The following is a 20,098-nucleotide window of genomic DNA, read 5'->3' on the forward strand; positions in this document are numbered from 1 at the left end:
GCAAGGAAGGCCAGGCTGCGTTCCCACAGCAGATATTTCTGTCTCCTCAGCTCTGGAGCTGGCAGCACACAGTTGGCATTCCCTGCATTTAAAATACTCCATCTCCACGGGCTGAGCTCCTTGGGGAGTTTGTCCTGCTGTCCTTGGGGCTGCTTTCTCTCTTTGTACCACCCTGGAGACCCCAAGGGCCTCCAGAGAGGATCACAAGTGGATCCCTGGAGCAAGTGACCCCATGGGCTGCTCCCAGAGCACTTTATCCCATGGCATGGCAGGCTGCAAAAGGGAAGTTTTGCATTTCACACTTTGTTTCTTGTCTGGGGGAGGCAGGATGAGAGGGAAGGCTTCACCAGCAAGCAGCTGCACAGCAGCAGTGGCTGGCTGCTCTCTCCTGAATCTTGGTTTTAATCACAGAAAATCACTTCTTAACCATCAAATCTCAAGGCCAAGCCTTGTGCAAGAGCTGGGGAGGTTGCAGAGATTCGGGTTCATCACCATATTTATGTACCAACACACATTTCAAAGGCTTTGATATCAGAATATCATTGAGCCCAACTCTTCTGCCACTGGATTCTGTGTGGCTGCCTCTGTAAAAGAGGAATCTGGCCCATTATCCTCACTGAAATGATGTTTAGTTTGCTTGTACCAGAGCACTCCAAGGGAGAATGGCCAAAGGTGATTCTGAGATCTGAAATAAAGCAGAGCCCCAGGCTCCGAAAAGGAGAGTTTGTTCTGCAGAGCAGGGTCTGTCATGAATGTTGCATCAGCAGCCAGACTGCTGGCACTTAAAATTCACAGGCTGGGAGTTACCAAAGGCAAGATGTCAAGCAGCAGGTACCAAAGGAGGGATCCTGTGGCACTCTGAGCAAACTGCAGCGTGTGGCACCCCCTAACTCTGCCCAGAACTCCAGGGTTTTCATCTCCTTCAGCTCCTGACCTGCTTCTCATCAGCACAGGGCAGTGGGAGGCAGGAATCTGCTGCCAGGGGGGCAGGAAAAGGGCAATGCAGGGAAACACCTTTGCTACCAACACAGCACTCAGCGCTTCCCTTTGACAGTAACTGCCCTGCATGGGCCTGAGCTCTGCTACAGTGCCTTTAAAAGGGTGGCTGAGAATTTCCTGTGGGATGCAGTGGCAGGCACCAAGGCTTCCACTTCATTTTCCCCGCTGTCTTGGTGCTCCCAGAGGGCTCATTGCTCATGCTGCTTGCTGACAGCACCAGGACCTGTGTAAACACCCTCTGCCAGGAGAAAGCTCCACCAGAGCCTGCCATTTGGTTCTGTTTTCCCCTCTCAGGGGGAGGAAAAGATAAATATTCCTACCTGATTCACAGCTGAGCTTGTGGCAAGCGTATTTTTAGCAGCTCTCCTGATAGAGGGAAAGCAACCCAAATGATAGCATGGGAATATAAATAGAATAGTGGCATTTTGCTTTCAGTGAGCAGCCCAGGAGCTCTGAACCCTGGGCACCCCTCAGCAAAGATGCAGCAGCTCCTGCACCCTGGAACTTGCAGGCTTCACCCACCTCAGCACATGACTTATTTAGAACTTCAAAATACATCCACACAGCCAAAAATGAGTTTGGGGGTATTTTTACACCTCTAAATAAAAATGAGGCTTCTTGGAGTTCTTTAATTTCAGGCTGCTCACACATCAGTGCCTCCTAACAAAAGCATTTCCCCGAATTCTGGGTGCCTGCTCTTGTCCAAGGAGCAGTGATCTGAGTGCTTCCCTTCTCTGACTGGAATCCATGCAGCTCTCTGAGAAACACAGGCCAGTTTCATGCCACTTTCATTCCATCTGGAGTTTTTCACCCCAAGTGGGACAGGCTAGACCATCCACGCCACTCCCCAAATAACACAGACAAAACCTGAGATTTTGGGTTTTTTGTTTGTTTGCAATGGAGCAAAAAGTGCCACCAAAAATCTTCCCAGGGCCCTGCCCCTTTCCATGGGAAGCATTTTGGAGGGACAACCAGCAGCCCTTTCCTGGCTGGGGATGCTGCAGTTTGCTCCACACGTGGCCAAATCCAACACCCCCTCATCACCACTCACATGGCAGGGCTGGTATTTTTACCTGCTGTAAAAATAACAACAACAACAACAACAACAACGAGAGAACAGTGCCACTGCAGCCAGGCAGGGAATGAATCAGACTCCTGCACTATTTTTTCCCCTCCCTCTCTCAGTAGCTGATTGAGCAGCCTGTTTTTAGAGCTGCCACAGTCAGAGGCCCGAGATGCTGAAGGACAGCTCCTGAGGTAATTGTTAATTTTCCTCCCTCGCTTGCTCAGGGAGAATAAACCCAGATCACACCACCAGGGCTTTTCCTGCAGGCTCCCCACTCTTTGCTTGCAGGATAAGACAACTCATTGAATGGGTTAAGCCAGATATGCTGGCAGACATGATTCTGTCAGGTTTTATCACTTTGGGCAGAATTAGACCTGCTCATTCACTGTATGGAGGCCTCCCAAGGAGTGATCTGAGAAACAGGGTGGATGCAGGAGGCTGCCTGTGGGGCAGGGATTAGCATGCACAGGGGAACTCAGCATGCACAGGGGAACTCAGCATCCACTCAGGGAACTCAGCATCCACAGGGGAACTCAGGATCCACCCAGAAACTCAACATCTACACAGGAACTCAGCATCTACACAGGAACTCAGCATCCACAGGGGAACTCAGGCTCTCCCTGGCCCCAAAGCCTTGCCTCCCTCTCACCACAGCAGCCTGTTGATTCCAGCCTGTGCTGAGGGAACAAGCTGTTTTTGCACAAAATGTGGGTTTGAGTCCTCTCTGCAGGAGAACAGGACCAGAGCCAAGCCTGCCAGCCCCCTGTGAGTGCCTTGGCCCCTGTGCAGAAGGTGAATTTTGCAGGGAGAGGAATTGCTGCTGCTGACCCAATCCCGCCCCTAAAACCTGAACATGTTCGTCTGTTCCTGCCTGCTTTTCCTCTGCCCATCTCAGAAACTTGATTTACAGATTTTAACAGATTTATTTCCTTTATCTCTCCTTCTGTCTAAATACTGGGTATCAGCTGATCCCTGAAAGCTGTAAAACCTCTTCCTTGTCCCTGCCTCAAGCTGTGGCCTTAATAATTGAAAGAGATCAGCAGTGTTGAGGCTGACAGAGAGCCTGGTGCCTGCTCAAATATTCCTGTGACAGGGGCACCTGGAACGCAGCTGGAGGTGGGACCAGAGGCAGATATCCCTGATGGATCCCAGGGAGCACACGGAGCCCCAAGGCAAGGGAAAAAGCAGATTTCAGAGCATGTGGAGCTGCACCCACACTGCACAGGGGTGGGTGGGCAGCTCAGCGCACAGCTGGGCACAGCTGGAGGGGCTGGCTGTGGGCAGCTACCAGAGGCAGCTCCTGAGCAGCATTTTCAGATGTCTGGCTCCTGCAGCCTGCCCACAGGAGCCAGGAGGATGGATGGGGGCCCACACAACTTGCTCAGCATCAGATGGGAACTGTGTGGGAGGCCAGACTTAACACCAGCTGGGCCAAATTTAGCAAGCAGAGCCTCCTTCTTAGCACAGCTCCCTATAAATACACCCAGGAACGGGAGAGGAGAGGTGCTGGCTCCAAAGGTCCAGCCTGCCCACCACCCTGCTGTCTCCATGGCAGCAGAGAGGAGAAAGGGACAGGCAGCCACAGGTGACATCTCCACCTGCACCCTCCCAGCCACCCTTTATGCATCATCTTCCTCCCTGCTGAGCTTCTCCCGTTCCCCCTGGGGCCCGGGTGAACTGCACAGCATCCCCCTGCCAGGAGATGCACGTCCTGCTCATGCACAGAGCTCAAGGAGAGGCTGGAAAAGGCTCAGAATTAATAGGCTGGAAGTTACCAAAGCCAACATGCCAAACAGCAGGCACCAAATGGAGAATCCTGTGGCACTCTGGGCAAACTGGATCGTGTGGCATCACCCAGCTCAGCCCAGAACACTGGAAAACTCTGCCAGGCACGGGGTGGGATTTTTGGGGTGTCCAGAGCAGGGCCAGGATGATCCCTGGGGGTCCTTCCAACCCAGCACGTCCTGTGATTCTGTGGATGAAGGTGCTAGGGAAAGGAGGTGATGCTGCACCAGGATGCTCTGGCTCTCTCCATCCTGTGAGGCCCTGCTGAGGTGATGGAAAAGTGCAAAGAGCAGGGAAGCAGGAGCCAGGGACTGCTGGGGATTTTTTATTTAACTTTAAGCACTGCCAGGCTTTGGGCAAACCAGCTCAGCCCCCACCCTGCTGCACTTCCACCAGTGGCACAAGGGCTTGCACAACCACCTTCTCCAAGAAATACTGAAATAATTCATTATTTCCTCCTGCTCTCCTCTTGGGGCAGAGCTTTGGGGAGTGAAAGGGCCCTGCTTTGGGACTGTACCTTCTCTTTAGTGGCACAGAACCACAGAATATCCTATAGGATATTTGTGTCACTACGGGACATGAAACAACACAATGCTGTTCTTTCTAAGGTAAAAGGTTTTTATTTTTATTTTTTTATTTTTATATATTTATATATATTTTATATTTAACTCTAATAGTTATAGATTTCCAAGAGTGACAGTGGATTGGAGGGTGACAGTGCCACCTCTCCAATGACACTGGACAGACCCACAGCCCATCAACTTTCTCCTCCTCCATAAAAGAATGCACCACAGTGAGTTATTTAGACAAAGTGTGTGAGAAAGTCCACTACAAGAATGTCAACATCAGAAGGCTTAGAAAATCTTTAAAAATCAGGGTGACAGTGCTGGGCTGGAGGGATCCATGAGGGCCATGGAGTCCAGCTCCTGGCTGAGGAGCTGCTGGTGCAGCCCAAGGGAAGAGCGCCCAAACACCACCAGCAGCAGGCACCCACAGAGCCCTCAGGAGCACAAGCAGATCTCCCAGCACACACAAACACCCTGAGGGGAGCTGAGCCCCCCTCGAGGGGCTCTCCCAGCTCACCTGTGCACCACGCCAGCCCTGTGCAGGTGCTCCACGGCCAGGATCAGCTGCCGGATGTACTTGCGCGCCTCGTGCTCCTCCAGCCTCTTCTTCTCGTAGATCTTGTGCATGAGGTTGCCGCCAGGGCACAGCTCCATGACCAGGTAGTAGCTGTTCTCAGTCTCCAGGATGTCCAGCAGCTGGGCAATGTTGGGGTGGCGGATCATCTGCTGGATCTGCCCCTCGCGCCGCAGGTTCTTGGTGACATACGTGTCCTTCTTGGCCCTCTTCTTGTCAATCACCTTCACTGCCACCTAAAGAGGGAGCAGGACGGGGGCTTGTTAGCTGGCACAGCTGTGGTTTGCTGCTCCAAGGCTGCACAAACGACCAGAGGTCGCAAGGATGTCCCCTCTCAGCTCTGCAGCACCTCAGGCACAGCTGCACAGGTCAGAGGAAGAAGAGCTGCTCTTCCACCCTTTATTTCCTCGTACAATGACTCTCCAAAACCACTGCAAGGAAATCAGGAACACAGGAGAAGGGACAATCCCACTAACCACCCACAAACGCTTGACACGCCTCAGGCTGGGCATTTATGGTGGCTGCTCGCTCAGAAAGCCTCCAGGCTGGTGTTTACAACTTTTAAGGCACTGGTTTTGGCTTTTCCTGGCTTCCAGTACACGACTGGAGACGATATGCTTTCATTACAATTTCCTTAAACTACAGTCAAGCGTTGGCTTTGCGTGATTTGCATCAAAACATCCTATGGAAAGCAAAACCATTGAGGTACCGCTCTCCTGGCACATTTCTTTTTTTCTTCCTTTTCTCTCTCCTGGGGGCTGGAGAGGGGCTTGGAGGAACAGGGCAAGGGAAATGGCTTCAAACTGCCAGAGGGCAGGGTTATGTGGGATATTGGGAAGGAATTCCTGGCTGTGAGGGTGCTGAGGCCATGGCACAGGATGCTCAGAGATGTGGCTGCTCCATCCCTGGAAATGTTCAGGGTCATCTGCACCTCCCCTGTGACACGAATGCCTTGGGATGGAAGGGTAAAACTGCAGGAATTTGGGTTTCCTAGTGTGGGCTGAGAGCCAGGAGCCAACAGTGCTGAGCGTGCTGTTGGCTGAGTGTGTTCCTGCCATGGCAAAATCCTCCTGACAAAGAGGTGAGGTGAGCACCACGCTCCAGAGCTGCCTGGGTGAGCTCAGGACCACAAACACCTGGCATTCCTGACTACTGACACCAAAGAGACATCCTTTAGCCATCAGATAAAACAGCAGGTAAATCAGAGCTGGGTTCCACCCCTTCTGAAAGACCCAGGTGATTCACCAAGGAAACAGACTGAAATTAGTGCATTCTTTCAGCTGATGAGATGGAACTGAGCACAGAGGAGTGTTTAGACAGCAAACCACAGGAGCTACTCTGGTGAGGACAAACGGATTCACAGGTCACACAAACAGGAGATACCACACTGTACGCTGGCAGAACAACACAGCCTCTGCAAAAGTTAAATAAAAAATAAATTAAAAGCTGGCCTTTATCACAGCTGCAAGGTACAAAGCATGGGAGTGGTAGCAGTATGGAGCAGCCATCTATTATTGATGTTGGTAGGGCACCTCTAATTCACTGAGACAAAAAAGCACATTGTACAAAAAGCACATTGTACAAAAAGCACATTGTACAAAAATCACATTATACAAAAATCACATTTATACAAAAATCACATTTATACAAAAATCACATCGTGAATGTCCACACGTGCTGCCCACCTGAGCTCAGCTGTGGAGGTGCAGCAACCCCCTGAACACACAACACAGAGCCAGCCATGGGAATCCTGGAGGGCTCCTCCACCACCACCAAGAATGAGCTTTCTGTGCCTTAAGGACAAACTCTTCCCCTAATTTTGACAGGCACCTTGGCAGGCACCCCAGCAATGCCAGCACACGAGCAAGGCAGTGTTGGGATTCACCCCAGCCCTGAGCCACCTTTCCCCCTTCCCTCAGGTCCAAAAGATCCCCCTGCACAGCTGACCAAGGTGGGAGCAGCAGATGTGCTCCAGAAATACCCTGTTCTAGGGATCAAACTCTGCACAGAGTTACCCCAGGGCTGACTTAGCCAAATATCCCTGATTCTGAGTTCATCCAGAGGCAGAGCAAGGGTCAAATGTGCCCAGACACACCTAACACACAGAGCCTCCTGTGCAGGGTGGATGTGTGTGCACGCACCTGGAGATTTCATTCATGCAGAAGGGGGAAAGCATTTGGTGGAGAAAATCCTGTGGATGTTGGGTAATCATCAAACAAACACACTGGAGCTTTCACAGCCCACTCAAGACATGCCAGTTACTCAGGCCCTGCTCTCCCAGGCTTCAAGGAGGGGCTCTTGGTCCCTGCATCATGACCAGCTCAAGTCTCCTGACTCGAGTTCCTGGCCAACACTGGCACAGAAATAAAAAAATAAATGATAAAACAAGTAATTACTCTCAATATGTAGCAACAGTGGCTCTTGACATTCTGCTTTTTGGCTAAAGCTGTGCTGTGTAAATAGATAAATGCTTTGGGTTATTCTGTGTTATGAGATACAAAGATGAGTAATAGCCCATATTTTTGGTTCCTGAGTCCTAGAATCACACTGTTGGAATGGATTACTTTTCCTGAAGGTTCTGCTGTGACACATCCTATGAGCAACTGCTGCTGCTGCTCTCCAAAACCCCTCCAGGCCGGGCTGCAGCACACGGGAGAGCAGGTGAAGGAAGGGCCAGGAGGAGAGGATGCAGGGCTCTGGAGGGGGACACGTGTCCCCAGGCAGAGAGCAGCACGGGACAGGGATGGGGACACTGCCAGCTCCTGCTCGGGGAGGGCTCCCCAGCCTCAGCCAGGGACAGCGGGGGCTGCCACCAAACTGCACAGGAACACTCACAGCAAGGCCCCCAGGGTGAAAATAAACCTGAGAAGAAGCAGCTTCAGGGACCAAACGCTGCCTGGAGGAATCTGGAGCCAGCTGCTGCCGCCAGAGGTGACACTTGTTGCACGCCCTTTGTCAGCAGGTATGGGATGGCCACGAGGCAGGGAAGGGGTCACACTCACCCTGGGGCTCCCCCCATCCCTGTGGCCACCCAGAGGAGGCAGCAGCTCCTGTTGGGAAGCTCCCCAGAGCTGCTGCTGGGGCAGGAGGAACCTCCAGGTGCTCAGGAGTCCAAGCCATCCCCATCCCCTGCAGGCAACCCTTGGGAAAAGCCCAGCTGAGGAAGCTGAGCTCCTGCAGGGATTTGCCTGCCCGGGGCCAGTTCAGCTCATGGCCTGGATGCTCTGCAGCAGAGCTGCTCCCCTCAGTCCTCAAGGAGCCAAAATCATCAGCTGCTGAGCAATGCCTGCAAAAACAACTGCAGCAGCACCTCCACTGCATTGACCATTATTGGCAAATAATGTTCTGACATGTTCAACCCTGCAGAGAGCAGGGGATGGCCTTGCAAAATCAGGGTGTGACATTTTGAGGGCTCTTGAAGAGCTTTCCCCACTTCCCCAGCCTCTTGGGTTGTTGCCTTCTGTGAGTTCTCAGCCCAAGAAGGAGGCAGCTCCTGCTGGCTGCTGCCAAAGGGAGCTCAGCTGAATTGGGAGGAAAAAGAATCCAGCAAGAACTGTGGGATTTGGCCAGGAGACCAACAGAGCACAGGAGAAGCAACTTCAACTATCAGAGGGACTGTTTCACTGTTGGAGGAACAACCCCTTGCCTTTTTCCTCTTTTTTTTTTCCTTTTTTTTTTTTTGAGAACTTGGACTCCTGCACCCAAATCCCAAACCTTTACTGTCCACTTTGACCTCAGCCAGGAGAATGAGACAAAGAGCCAGACCACGGAGATATTCTGCAGCCATCAGTACTGCAAGTCCATCTCCAGCTTTTCTTTCTTTTTGCTGTGCCCAAGGCAGCAATAAATTCAGTTTCTTTCCTCCCTTGTTCCCAGCCATAGCTGTCTGGCTTCACTTGCAGCTTGCTTTGTACTTACCACTGTTCTCACCACAAAAATCTGAGCTCCCTTTTCAAAAGCAGCTGGTGGTTTTGGGTGGCCAATTCAAATCACATTAAACAGCCCCGACTCTGAATCCTGCACAATTGCCAGCACAGTCCCAAAACCAACCCCTGCAAGGACATCTCATTTTGGGCAATCACCCAGCCAGGCACAGAACAAGTTGTTCATCACAACCAACTCCAAGGACTAGAAAATGCCAATTTCATTCTCTGGGTAGAGTTTATTCTTCTCTCTAACTGTTACCGATTGGCAAATTTTACAGCTCAGTAAAGGAATGTGGGTTTTTATACAGCAAGTTTCAGGATCTTGGGAAATAAAGCGCTACAGAAAAGGGTCTTCCAGCATTTGCTCTAATTGTAGTAAAATCAGCAATCAGAAAAGGTGGGGAGGAGTCACTGGGATGTTTCCTTTTTTCCCGACAAAGCCAAGAGTTTGGGGTGTAGCCATGCACAACCCCAGGATAAATGTCTGAGCAGGCAGGAGGCCACTGGCTCTGCCTCGGGCCAGAGGCAGCCAGGAAAGCTGGAAATCAGCCCCTGAAGAGACAGAAACTCCTCCAGACACGAGAGGAGCTCAGAGTACATTCACTCATGTACTTGGAGCACATTCGCTCATGTACTTGGGGTTCCTGCTAGCCTGGAGGGAAAGGATCTGATTGCCAGGGGGTAAAAACAGCATCCCACCAATTCCCTACAGCCCAAACACGACAGAAAGGGCTAGAGAGGGACTCAGGAGGACTTTAGATAAGCAAATGAACCTAAAGCCTCTTGGTGGCACAGCCAACTTAAACATAATCCCCAAAAGCATAAGCAGGATGTATTTGGTGAGTAAGAAAAGGTATTAATTACACCTGTCCAGGGCACTGGGGACTATTCTTAGATTGCTCTATCCAGTAATTAAAAAAATACGCTGAAGTTTTGGAAAGAGTTCTGAGAAGAGCTTCAGAGCAGTGTGAGGTCCAAGAACTGTTTGTTGTATTAACTGACATGATAAAACATTTCATTAAGAGAATGCTGAGCACTGACTCCATGGTTTCCTGCAAGCACCTGCATGGGGGAAAGATTTCTGATAAGAGAAAGCTCTGGAATAAAATGAAAATTAACACCCCAAGAGGTAAATTGGGCAAACTCAGGCTACTCCTCTTCAACATGTCTGTTACATCATATTTATGGGGAGCTTTGTGCCATGCTCCACAGGCAACTGTGATTATCCTTCCCTGGAGCTCTGCTCTGCCGTTTCCATAGAGCCAGCTGCCCTTTCCCTCCCATCTCATTGTTCAAACAGGGACAGACAGACAGACACATCCTGACCTCTCAGCATCCCTGGCACCTGGAACAGCCAGGCTTTCACACCTCAGGGACCAGCAGGAGATGGTTTGGAGGCAAGCGGGCTGACACCATGCCCCTACCCAGCCACTCTGAAAAGAAACCTCCATAAAACACATTTCTCCTTGGTTCTACATGCCCAAAGCACATTTCTCCTTGGTTCTACATGCCCAAAGCACATTTCTCCTTGGTTCTTCATGTCCAAAGCACATTTCTCCTGGTTCTACATGCCCAAAGCACATTTCTCCTTGGTTCTGCATGCCCAAAGCAGCAGCATTTGCAGCAGGCACAGATGCCAGACGCTGCCTGGGGAGCAGGAGCACAGCACAGCCCCCATCCATGGGAAGGAACCTGATTTATGGTTTACCTTGAGGGGGGTCACAGAGGGGATCTGTCTGGCCTTTGGCAGAAAGAAATCACTCCCAGCAACCTCTCAGTGCTCCCTGGGTCAGCTAAGCAATGGGGCAGCCACTTAATGTGAGGGAGAGCTGCACAATTTTACCTCCCTGGCCTCTCAGGATATCTGCACAAGTCAGGAGAGATTATGCAGAGGCTGATGGAAGTGCTGGTGGCAGAAAGCCAGGCACAGGCATCCACGAGGATGCACTCAGAGGTTCCCAGAGAAATCCTTGCAGATCCCTGTCAAAAGCAGCCCCCGGGCCGGGGACATTTCCTGCAAGGAGCAGTCTTGTCTCTGAGTGCCTGCCACAGATGGCTCTGCCTTGCTAAAATTGAGCACTGCTGTCCAAAATCTCCCTGGTTTCTCAGAAAAGGACTTTTTGACCCCCCACTCCTGACATGGCAAAACCCTGGAGGAAAGCTCTAAACCCCAGTGGGAGCAGCTATCAGGGAAAACTTTCCTCAGGGAAAATGAGCCATAAATCACCCTCCTGACTCCAGCAGCCAGCATCTTCCCATCTCCCATCTTCTTGTGAGATGTGTTTCCCATTAAACAGCCCCTGTTTCACATTTTAGAACTGGAGTTAAAGAAGGCCTGATTTAGTGCCAGTTCAGCTCTTTGGCTTTAGGGAAGAGAAAAGCCCAACCAGCCCATCCCTGTGAGCCACTGCTCTAGAGGCCCAGGTAAAACCCTCCTTTGTAGTGATTTAAAACACAGCAGATAAAACATTTACAACTGTCAGGAGCCAGGAAAAAAGTGTCTCCAGTAAAGATGTTCTAGATAAATAATACACTCTCTCCCTCAGCTCTGTGGACATTATTCACAGAAAACGAATTTATTCTCCGAAAGAAAATGTTTCCATGACAATCTTCCACAACAGACAGAGAGCAAAGGAACTTTATTTTATATAACTTGGCTTTTTTTAGTTCTCTTTGTTGCAGTGGTTTTCCTCACTGTGCCTCTGATCTCACATGGCAAACGAGAAGCACCACGGGTGTAGCACCAAAGGTGCTGAGCCCAGAGCAAACACTGACAGAAAAGGAGATTTTGCTCAGATTTTGTTCATCTTTCCCAGGTGGTTTCCCTGGGGGAATGTGGTGGCTCCTTTCCATGAGGGTGAGGCTTGATCTTGCTCTCTGCCAGCGCTGCCAGAGCCCAGATCAGAGCTCAGGGACCAGCAGGAGATGCCCAGTGTGTCAGTGCCCCTGCCCAGCCACTCTGAAAGGAAACCTCCATAAAACACATTTCTCCTTGGTTCTGCATGTCCAAAGCAGCAGCACCTGTACCCCACAGCGCCAGGTGAGCAGCAGCTCTGCCATGCCCCAATTCACCTGAAACCTTTTCTAGGTTTCAGTTTGCTTTTTTTAATTCATCACTGTCAGCACTGAAAGGAATGCAAGCTCCTTCATTATTTCTTCTACTGTTCACTCTTTTCGTAGTGCATTATACTGGTGAAGGAACTCCTGCAGATCCTCGTGGCATTTGAAATATCCAGAAACAAGGGTTGCATGCTTGTGCTGCTCATCCATAACCTCCCCTTTCCCAGCTCCTGGATGCAAGGAGCTGCAGCAGGTCAGAGGAGAAAACCACAAACCTTGCAGGAGCAAACACGGGGATCCAGATGTGAGCATCACCCGGGGTCAGCTCAACCCAAACCGCCCCATCCTGCCAGGATAACAAAAAAAAGGCAGCACATTGCTGACAGGAGGCATCCTCAGAAGTGCTGAATGCAAACCTGAGAGCAGATTATCTCAAGAGGATAAGGAACTGCCACATTCAGTGCACCCATTCAGCTGGCTGCAGAACACGAGCTGCCTAATGGGAAACATGAAGTGAATCTTCCTGCAAGTCAGACTGAACTGCAGGAATGAACCCAGCTCATTCCTGCTCACACAGGACAGGGACAGAGGGAGGAGTGTGGCTTTACACCCAGTTTTCACCTGGTTGTTTTCCAGATTTCAGACATCGGCTTCACTCTGCTTTCTGCTGCAGCTCCCGCAAGCTCCATAACACCTTGGAGGGAACAGCACAGTGACACATCAGCCTGGTCCTGCTCCCAGCAAGCACAATTCTGCTCTCCAAAATGTTTCCTGGAGGGCTGCACGCTAACAGAAGTGTGCACGGAGCAGCTTCAGCACAAATTGTGACACCAAAAAAAGAAAAGCTGTGAAAGCAAACACCTAGAAGGAAGAAAATGTCAAAAATGCAGGCTGCAGAAACAGCCTGGTTTTGTTTCCTCGGTGCATGTAATTAAGAGTGGCACATCCAGCCAGGTGCAACAGTTGGCAGCTGGTTAATGAAGGGGAGCAGATCCTGGAAAAAGATTCACAGTCAGGGCTTTTCAAAATAAGCTTTAAAAAAAAAAAAAAATTGGATGGAGATAAAATCTGAAAATATGTTGAGGAACAGGTAAAGATAAAATGACTAACTAAATGTGAGAGAGCAAACCCATCCAGGAAACTGATATGCAAGTATCACTGGAGGAGGAAGAAGAAAATAAATAGCAGATCAAATTTCAAACCACAATCCTGCAGCTTTACCCTCTGATGCCCTGACAGCAGTGAAGGTCTCACAGCTCTACCAGCAAGCTCACAATGCCTGGGAGGGAGGAACAAGGAAAAGGCTGGGCTGAAAGACCTGCAAACAGCCTAGAAAATCAACTTTTGTCTGCAGCGAGGCAGCCTGCTGGCCCTGATGTGGTTGGCAGGGTGGTTTGAAAGTGACACCACAAGGCCCCCAAAACTCAGGAAGGGTAAAGATCCTAGAGCTGTGCATGGGGATGTACCCAAAAGCCACCAAGCCTCCATTCCCTGCAACCTGTGGTGAAACAGGCAGGGAAAGGGGTGAATTTACTCCTGGCAAAATTAACTCTGGCACAAAGGGGCATTTCCAGGTCTCTGCAGGGACCCACCCCTGCACCTCATGGGGAGGAGGCTCAAACATGCCTTTTTTTTGTGTTTTTTCTCTGCCTCTTTAATAAAGAAATGCATTCTGAACGTGAACTCTTCTGTGAAAAGGCCACTTTTAATATTAATTGCTTTGCCTCCATAGCAAAACTGGTAAATTGTATTTTTAGCCACTGCTTCCCACTGTTGCTGAAAGGCTCTTGACTAAGTGTAACTAAAAACGTACCTTGTTCCAGCTCAACAATAGCACTGAGGGAAATTATAAACAAAGTTTTCCCTGGATGAGAAAGCAAATGAGTCAATTTGCCTCTGTGACTTTTTTTTTTCTTTTTTCTTTTTTTTTTTTTTGGGTAGTGCCAAAGATTACACTGAGAAGCAGTTAAATAAAATCTTGGATCAGGTTTGTTTGCAGGAACAATGGATTGTCAGTGTGCTGTCACTCCACAGTGCTGTACAGAGTTATTGGGGTCTGCAGCTGATAACAGGACAGATAACACAGAGTGTGATAACAGAGCCTCACATCACCCCACCACAGTGATGGCCACGCACTCTCAGCTCCCTAAGAATGCAAAAAAATAAGTGAATTTTTATTAAATACATAAAAATAAGTGAATTTTTATTAAATACACCTCTTTTTATAAAGATATCTGTCTTTATAAAGGAGAGATCTCTGCTTTGCCTGATCCCCATCACCCAGAGAACGACTTGGAACAATCCAAGGGTGTGCTGTGCACAGGCTCCCAAAGTCACCCAGACACAGCTCACTCACAGCTGAAAGCCAAACTGGCTTGCTCTTGACAGAGGAGCTGTGTTTGCTCAGGATTAGCACTACAGACTGCCTGAGCTGAGCTGACAAATCAAACCCTTTACCCCAAAATGTCAGGGTACAGCTGCGATGCTTCATCCCAAAGCCACGGCAGGAATAACCTGCCCAACATCCTCCTGCTCTAATTGCACCAAGGGCTTTTCCAAGCCCAGAAAACAACAACATGCAAAAAAAAAATTAAAATTAAAAAAAAATAAAAATAACATTGTGGCAGCACGGTGAGAGGAGTGGGTTGGAGCCCAGCAATAAAAACCTGGCAAGGGAAGGTTTAAAGCCTCACCTCAGCTCACCCTGCCCATCTGGCAGGAGCTGCTGAGCCCCATCCCACACAGGTCAGCCCCAGGGCACCACCTCCAGCTGCCCTGCTGAAGGAGCCTGGCCCCCAGAATGTGCCATCCCATCCTCCTGGGGACCTTGGCAGCTCCCAGAAATGCCAGGCTGAGGTAATGGCAGATTTCTGGCACTGCCTCCAGCCTGTACAATGCCTTCAGTCAGGGCCAGGGATCCCAGCCTGCCTGGGGGCTCATTAATCCAGGGATTTCATCCCCAAACACTCCATTTTCTGAGACATTAACTCCTCCAGAGTTGCTAAAGTCTGCTGCAAATCCAAACCTGTTGGGGCCCCCCCGAATGAAGTGTGACATTTCAGTGACCCTAAGGGCTCAGGCTCTGCCAGAACAGCTCCAGACAGCAGGGCCAAGACTCTGCTTTAGGGCAATCCTACAGGATTTAGGCTCAGCACGAGCAAGACTCTGCTTTAGGGCAATCCTATAGAATTTAGGCTCAGCACAAGCCAGACTCTGCTTTAGGGCAATCCTACAGAATTTAGGCAATGCCCTCAGCTCAGCACAAGCCAGACTCTGCTTTACACTCATTTTAGGGCAATCCTACTGGATTTAGGCAATGCCCTCAGCTCAACAGTGGTTTTACAGACAAAAATCTACGCCAGGCCATGGAAGTGGGGACAGCACCAAGCCCCTAAGGAGTGACCTTCCCCTCTGAGGAGGAGCAAGGTGGGAATGGGAGCAGGAACAGAAGAGCCTGGCGGAGGGCAGGGATGCTGCAGGTCACTGGAGGATGCTCTGGTGGAGGTGCTCGAGGAGTGGCTGATCTGCAGAGCCAGGAGCAGAGCTCTGTCCCCACAGAGCCTCCTCCCAGGAGCAGCTGCCCACAGGCCATCCCTGTGCCCATGGTCCCACCACGCACACCCCTGCCAGGCAAGGAAGGAGCTCAGGTGAGCAGATGGTGGGCAGAGCCAATTTGGGCACATCTCAGCTCCTCTGAGCAGGGGCCACACCAGACAATGTGCCCAGGAGAGCTGAGGCTCCACCAGGGTGAAATCCTCAGTGGGATGGGAAGCACCCACCCCTGGGCTGAGAGGGAGGAACCTCGCTCAGAGGGTGAAGCAAACAATTAATAACTCTTCTCTCCCACCCATTCACTTGAGTTTATCCACAGTTAGCTGGACTTGGGAAGGTGAACATTGAGTCACTCAGTTTGGAAGCGTGTGACTGGTCCTGAGCCAGTGCCAGAGTGCAGGATCAGGACAGACGGAGCCGGGATGTCACCCTGCCTGTCCCAGGGATGGACAGGAAGGAAGGAAGGAAGGAAGGGTGACTCTGGAGTTTCTGCTTGTCACTTTGTCACAGTGTGTGTTATTTGAGACACCGAGGGAGAAGAAAACCCCGAATCAAGCAGCAGACCTGGGAGCTGAGACAGAGGTGGGTGTGGTGGCTCTTTTTTATTTTTTTCCCCTCTTAACAGACTGAGATAAATGTAGCAAGCCCAAAACGTGGAGGTGGGGAGGACGTGTGTGTGCATGTGCCTTTTATCGACTGCAGGATCATTGGATGTTTCTGTTACCAAGGAGAAGCACACGCTTGGTAACAGAGCAGAGCAACATTTATTTATTTTATTTTTTTATGCATTCCTACATGATAATATTCACAAACCTTATCATTTTTTCACACGATGAGACTCTCAGAGCCCCGTATTAAGTTTCTCTCCGTGACAAATTTACCGGAATGAGGAAATCACTGCCCGGGAGTGCAGGAATGCCATCACCCCCAGCGGCACCTTCCCGGGGCTGCTGGAGCAGGAGGGAATGACACCAAAAGGAGGGAATGACACCAAAAGGAGGGAATGACACCAACACAGCCCCAGCACCCTGCTCTGGCAGGGAACCCTCTGTGAGGGTCGCACGAGAGGCAGAATCCCAGAGCTCGCAGAATCCCAGAGTCACTGAGGCTGGAAAAGCCGTCTGAGATCAGCCAGTCCAGGCTGTGCCCCATTCCCATTCCTTGTCCCCAGCCCAGAGTGCTGAATGTCACCCCCAGTCCTTCCTCGGACACCTCCAGGGATGGAGACTCCAAACCTCCCTGGGCAGCCCCTGACAGTGTTTAAAACCCTTTTCCACGAGGAAATTCCTGCTGATGTCCAACCTGAGGCCGTTCCCTCTCCTCCTGTCCCCGTTCCCTCCCCGGCTGTCCCCTCCTGTCAGGAGCTGTGCAGAGCCACAAGGTCCCCCCTGAGCCTCCTTTTCTCCAGGCTGAGCCCCTGCCCAGCTCCCTCAGCCTCTCCTGGGGCTCCAGCCCCTTCCCAGCTCCCCCGGGCTCTCTCTCCTCCCAGCACTCAGAAGTTGTGTGGATCAACAAGAGCAGCACAACTCTCTGCTGGGGGCTCCGGGGGCTCGTCCTTGCTGCGCTCACTGCCCTGCCCGGCCCCTGATAACGCCGTCACCCGTTCTACTGATGGGTAAGAGCCTCTGCCGAAGGGCTCCGGATAAAAACCAAAAATAGCAGAGCCCCTGCACGGACTTTGCCAAAAAACAGCACCCTGGGGAAGAACCATCCGGGCTGCATCTCCACCATCGAACACATCGCATCCGCCGTGTGCTCCGCCAACAACTCGAGACTGTGCCCCCTCCCAGGGCCAGGTGCGCGACAAGCACCTGTGCGTGCCCGCATGCCACATGTCGCGACAGGACGGCTCCGCAGCGACACAAAGTGTCACCAAACACCCCGCTTTTCTCGCCAGGAAAAGCGAGCGAACAAACCCGGGGGAAGATGTTAAAATGAAAGGGGGACAAAAGAGAGGTCACGGCAGCCGAAGTAGTGCGGGAGGAAGGCAGGACTGCCCCGCGGGAGCCCGGCGGAGCCGCGGGAAGGCGGGCACGGCTGGAGCCGGGGGGGATCCTCCGTCCTCCCGGGGGCTGCTCCGTCCTCCCGGGGGCTGCTCCGTCCTCCCGGGGGCTGCTCCGTCCTCCCGGGGGCTCCTTTATCCTCCTAGGGGGCTCCTCCGTCCTCCCGGGGGCTGCTCCGTCCTCCCGGGGGCTGCTCCATCTTCCCGGGCGGCGACTCCCTCCTGCCGGAGGAGCTCCACGATCCTTCCCGGGGGCTCCTCCATTCTCCGGGGGCTACTCCGTCCTCCCCTGCGCCTACTCTATCCTCCCGGGGGCTACTCCATCCTGCCGGAGGAGCTCCTCCATCCTCCCGGGGAGCTACTCCTTTCTCCCGGGGAGCTACTCCATCCTCCCGGGGGCTCCTCCATCTCACAGGGAACTCTTCCATCCTGCCGGGGGGCTCCTCCATCCTGCCGGAGGAGCTCCACGATCCTCGCCGGGGGCTCCTCCATCCTCCGGGGGGCTATTCCATCCTCCCCGGGGGCTCCCCCATCTCAGGGGGGCTCCTCCATCTCGGAGGGAACTCTTTCCATCTCATGGGGGGCTCCTCCATCCTGCCGGAGGAGCTCCACGATCCTCCCCAGGGGCTCCTTCATCCAGCCGGAGGAGCCTCTCCATTCTCCCGGGGACTCACCCTCCCGGCCGGCAGGGACCGAGCACAGCCCGCTCCCCGGCCAGCCCCGTTCTCCCGCCGTTCTCCCCCGTTTTGCCCCGTTTCACCCCGCGGTGCGGCGGTACCTTCTCTCCGGTGACCACATGCAGCCCCTCGCGGACCTTGGCGAAGGATCCCTCTCCCAGCTTCCTGCCGATCAGGTAGTTGCCGACCCTCTTGGTGTGCTGGAAGTCTCGGAGGCGCTCCCGGGGCGCGGCGGCTCCGAGCCAGGCTGCCAGCAAGGACCCGCCGTCCGCCGCCGCCCGCCGCGCCTCCGCGCCCGCCGCCTCGCCCAGGAGCCCATCGCCCGCCGCCGCCGGCATGCCCGGCCCTGCCCTGCCCGGCCCGGCTCGGCCCGGCCCGCCTCGCTGTCCCCGGGGCGCTCAGCGAAGTTCCTGCGGCGGGGCGAGCCGAGGGTGGCCGCGCTGCCGCCCCTCCCGAGCCTCCTCCCCGCTCCGGCAGCGGCCAGGGGGCGGAGGGATGGAGGGAGGGAGGGATGGAGGCAGGGAGGGAGGCAGGGCCAGCTCAGTTCGAATTTGCCGTAATTCAATCCGCTCGCAGGCGGCGGTAGCGGCCGCGGTGCAGAGCCGGGATTTGCACAGCCCCGCTGCTTCCCCACATCCCAGCGCATCCCCGTGCCGGGAATGAACCGGACAGCCCGCTGCTCCCCCGGCATCCCAGCGCATCCCTGTGCCGGGAATGAACCGGACAGCCCCGCTGCTTCCCCGCATCCCAGCGCATCCCTGTGCCGGGAATGAACCGGACAGCGCCTGCTGCTCCCCGGCATCCCAGCGCATCCCTGTGCCGGGAATGAACCGGACAGCCCGCTGCCTCCCCGCATCCCAGCGCATCCCTGTGCCGGGAATGAACCGGACAGCCCCGCTGCTCCCCGCATCCCAGCGCATCCCTGTGCCGGGAATGAACCGGACAGCCCGCTGCCCTCCCCGGCATCCCAGCGCATCCCTGTGCCGGGAATGAACCGGACAGCCCCGCTGCCCTCCCCGGCATCCCAGCGCATCCCTGTGCCCTGTGTTAATTCATTGAATGGCTCACGAGGGTTTTAACCTCCAAGCCATCTTTAGTTGTGTTAGCCAGGAAGCCGCGAGGAGCCCCTATTTAGCATAATCCACATTTTTAAGTTTTGCTTATGTGCCTGTGTTTGGGAATACTTGGGAACGTGAAAGGAACCACGTACACCCCAACAGATGTGAGCTGTGTCAGCAAAACCTCCTGTTGGGGGGCAGCTCTACCTGGCAGCAGCCGACCTAGGGCTCCCCCATCCCATCCCATCCCATCCCATCCCATCCCATCCCATCCCATCCCATCCCATCCCATCCCATCCCATCCCATCCCATCCCATCTCCTGCTCTCATCAGTGAACAAACATCTCCCTGCTTTTTAGGCTCTTCTTTGACTCTTTAAAAAGGTAACTCTGATTTTGCATCTCACTGCTGTCCGTTTAACGTGGATTTTTGTCTCCACTGACCACATTCCATCTGAATCTCTCATTGACCTCTCCAAAATGCATTCCCGGTGGCTAAATACATTCTCAGGGCTGGAAACCCTGGAGCTGGCTCCACACCACCATGCTCCACTGAAATACATGTCTCCAGATGAAATTTCAAACAAAACAGAAACCCAGCACCGTCCCAGTAGGCAGAAACTGGAGAAGGGAAAGCTTCAAAGCCCATAAATAATAATTTGGGTTGAAAATCTCCTCTCATTGCATGTACTGGGTGCATTTACAAGCATCACAGCACCTGGCCACCCAAAACAGGAGTCTGAACGTCCTCTGACCTATCCCAGGAGTGGTTTGGTGCCTTGTGGGGAGGTGGAGGATACATTTGAAGGGACACTTCACCGCCTGAGCTGATGG

General features: G+C 52.7%; 1 protein-coding gene across 2 annotated transcripts in view; it reads right to left on the bottom strand.

Annotated features, from left to right (window-relative positions):
- The window catches only part of HUNK (hormonally up-regulated Neu-associated kinase), a 40,919-nt gene extending 22,258 nt beyond the window's left edge, over positions 1–18,661 (bottom strand). Inside the window, exons 1-2 of one of the 2 annotated variants that reach the window (XM_036404255.2) lie at positions 18,309–18,661; positions 4,934–5,226 (exon numbers count right to left, since the gene is read on the bottom strand). In XM_036404255.2, coding sequence (XP_036260148.1) covers positions 4,934–5,226; positions 18,309–18,545 — 530 coding nt within the window. In that variant the 5' untranslated portion in view covers positions 18,546–18,661. The remainder of the gene's footprint in view (positions 1–4,933; positions 5,227–18,308) is intronic. The other variant, XM_036404256.2, reaches the window with a different exon arrangement.
- Positions 18,662–20,098: the final 1,437 nt, after the last annotated feature.

The sequence above is a fragment of the Molothrus ater genome, chromosome 2 (genome assembly GCF_012460135.2).
Source record: "Molothrus ater isolate BHLD 08-10-18 breed brown headed cowbird chromosome 2, BPBGC_Mater_1.1, whole genome shotgun sequence".
In the NCBI taxonomy this organism is placed as follows: domain Eukaryota; kingdom Metazoa; phylum Chordata; class Aves; order Passeriformes; family Icteridae; genus Molothrus; species Molothrus ater.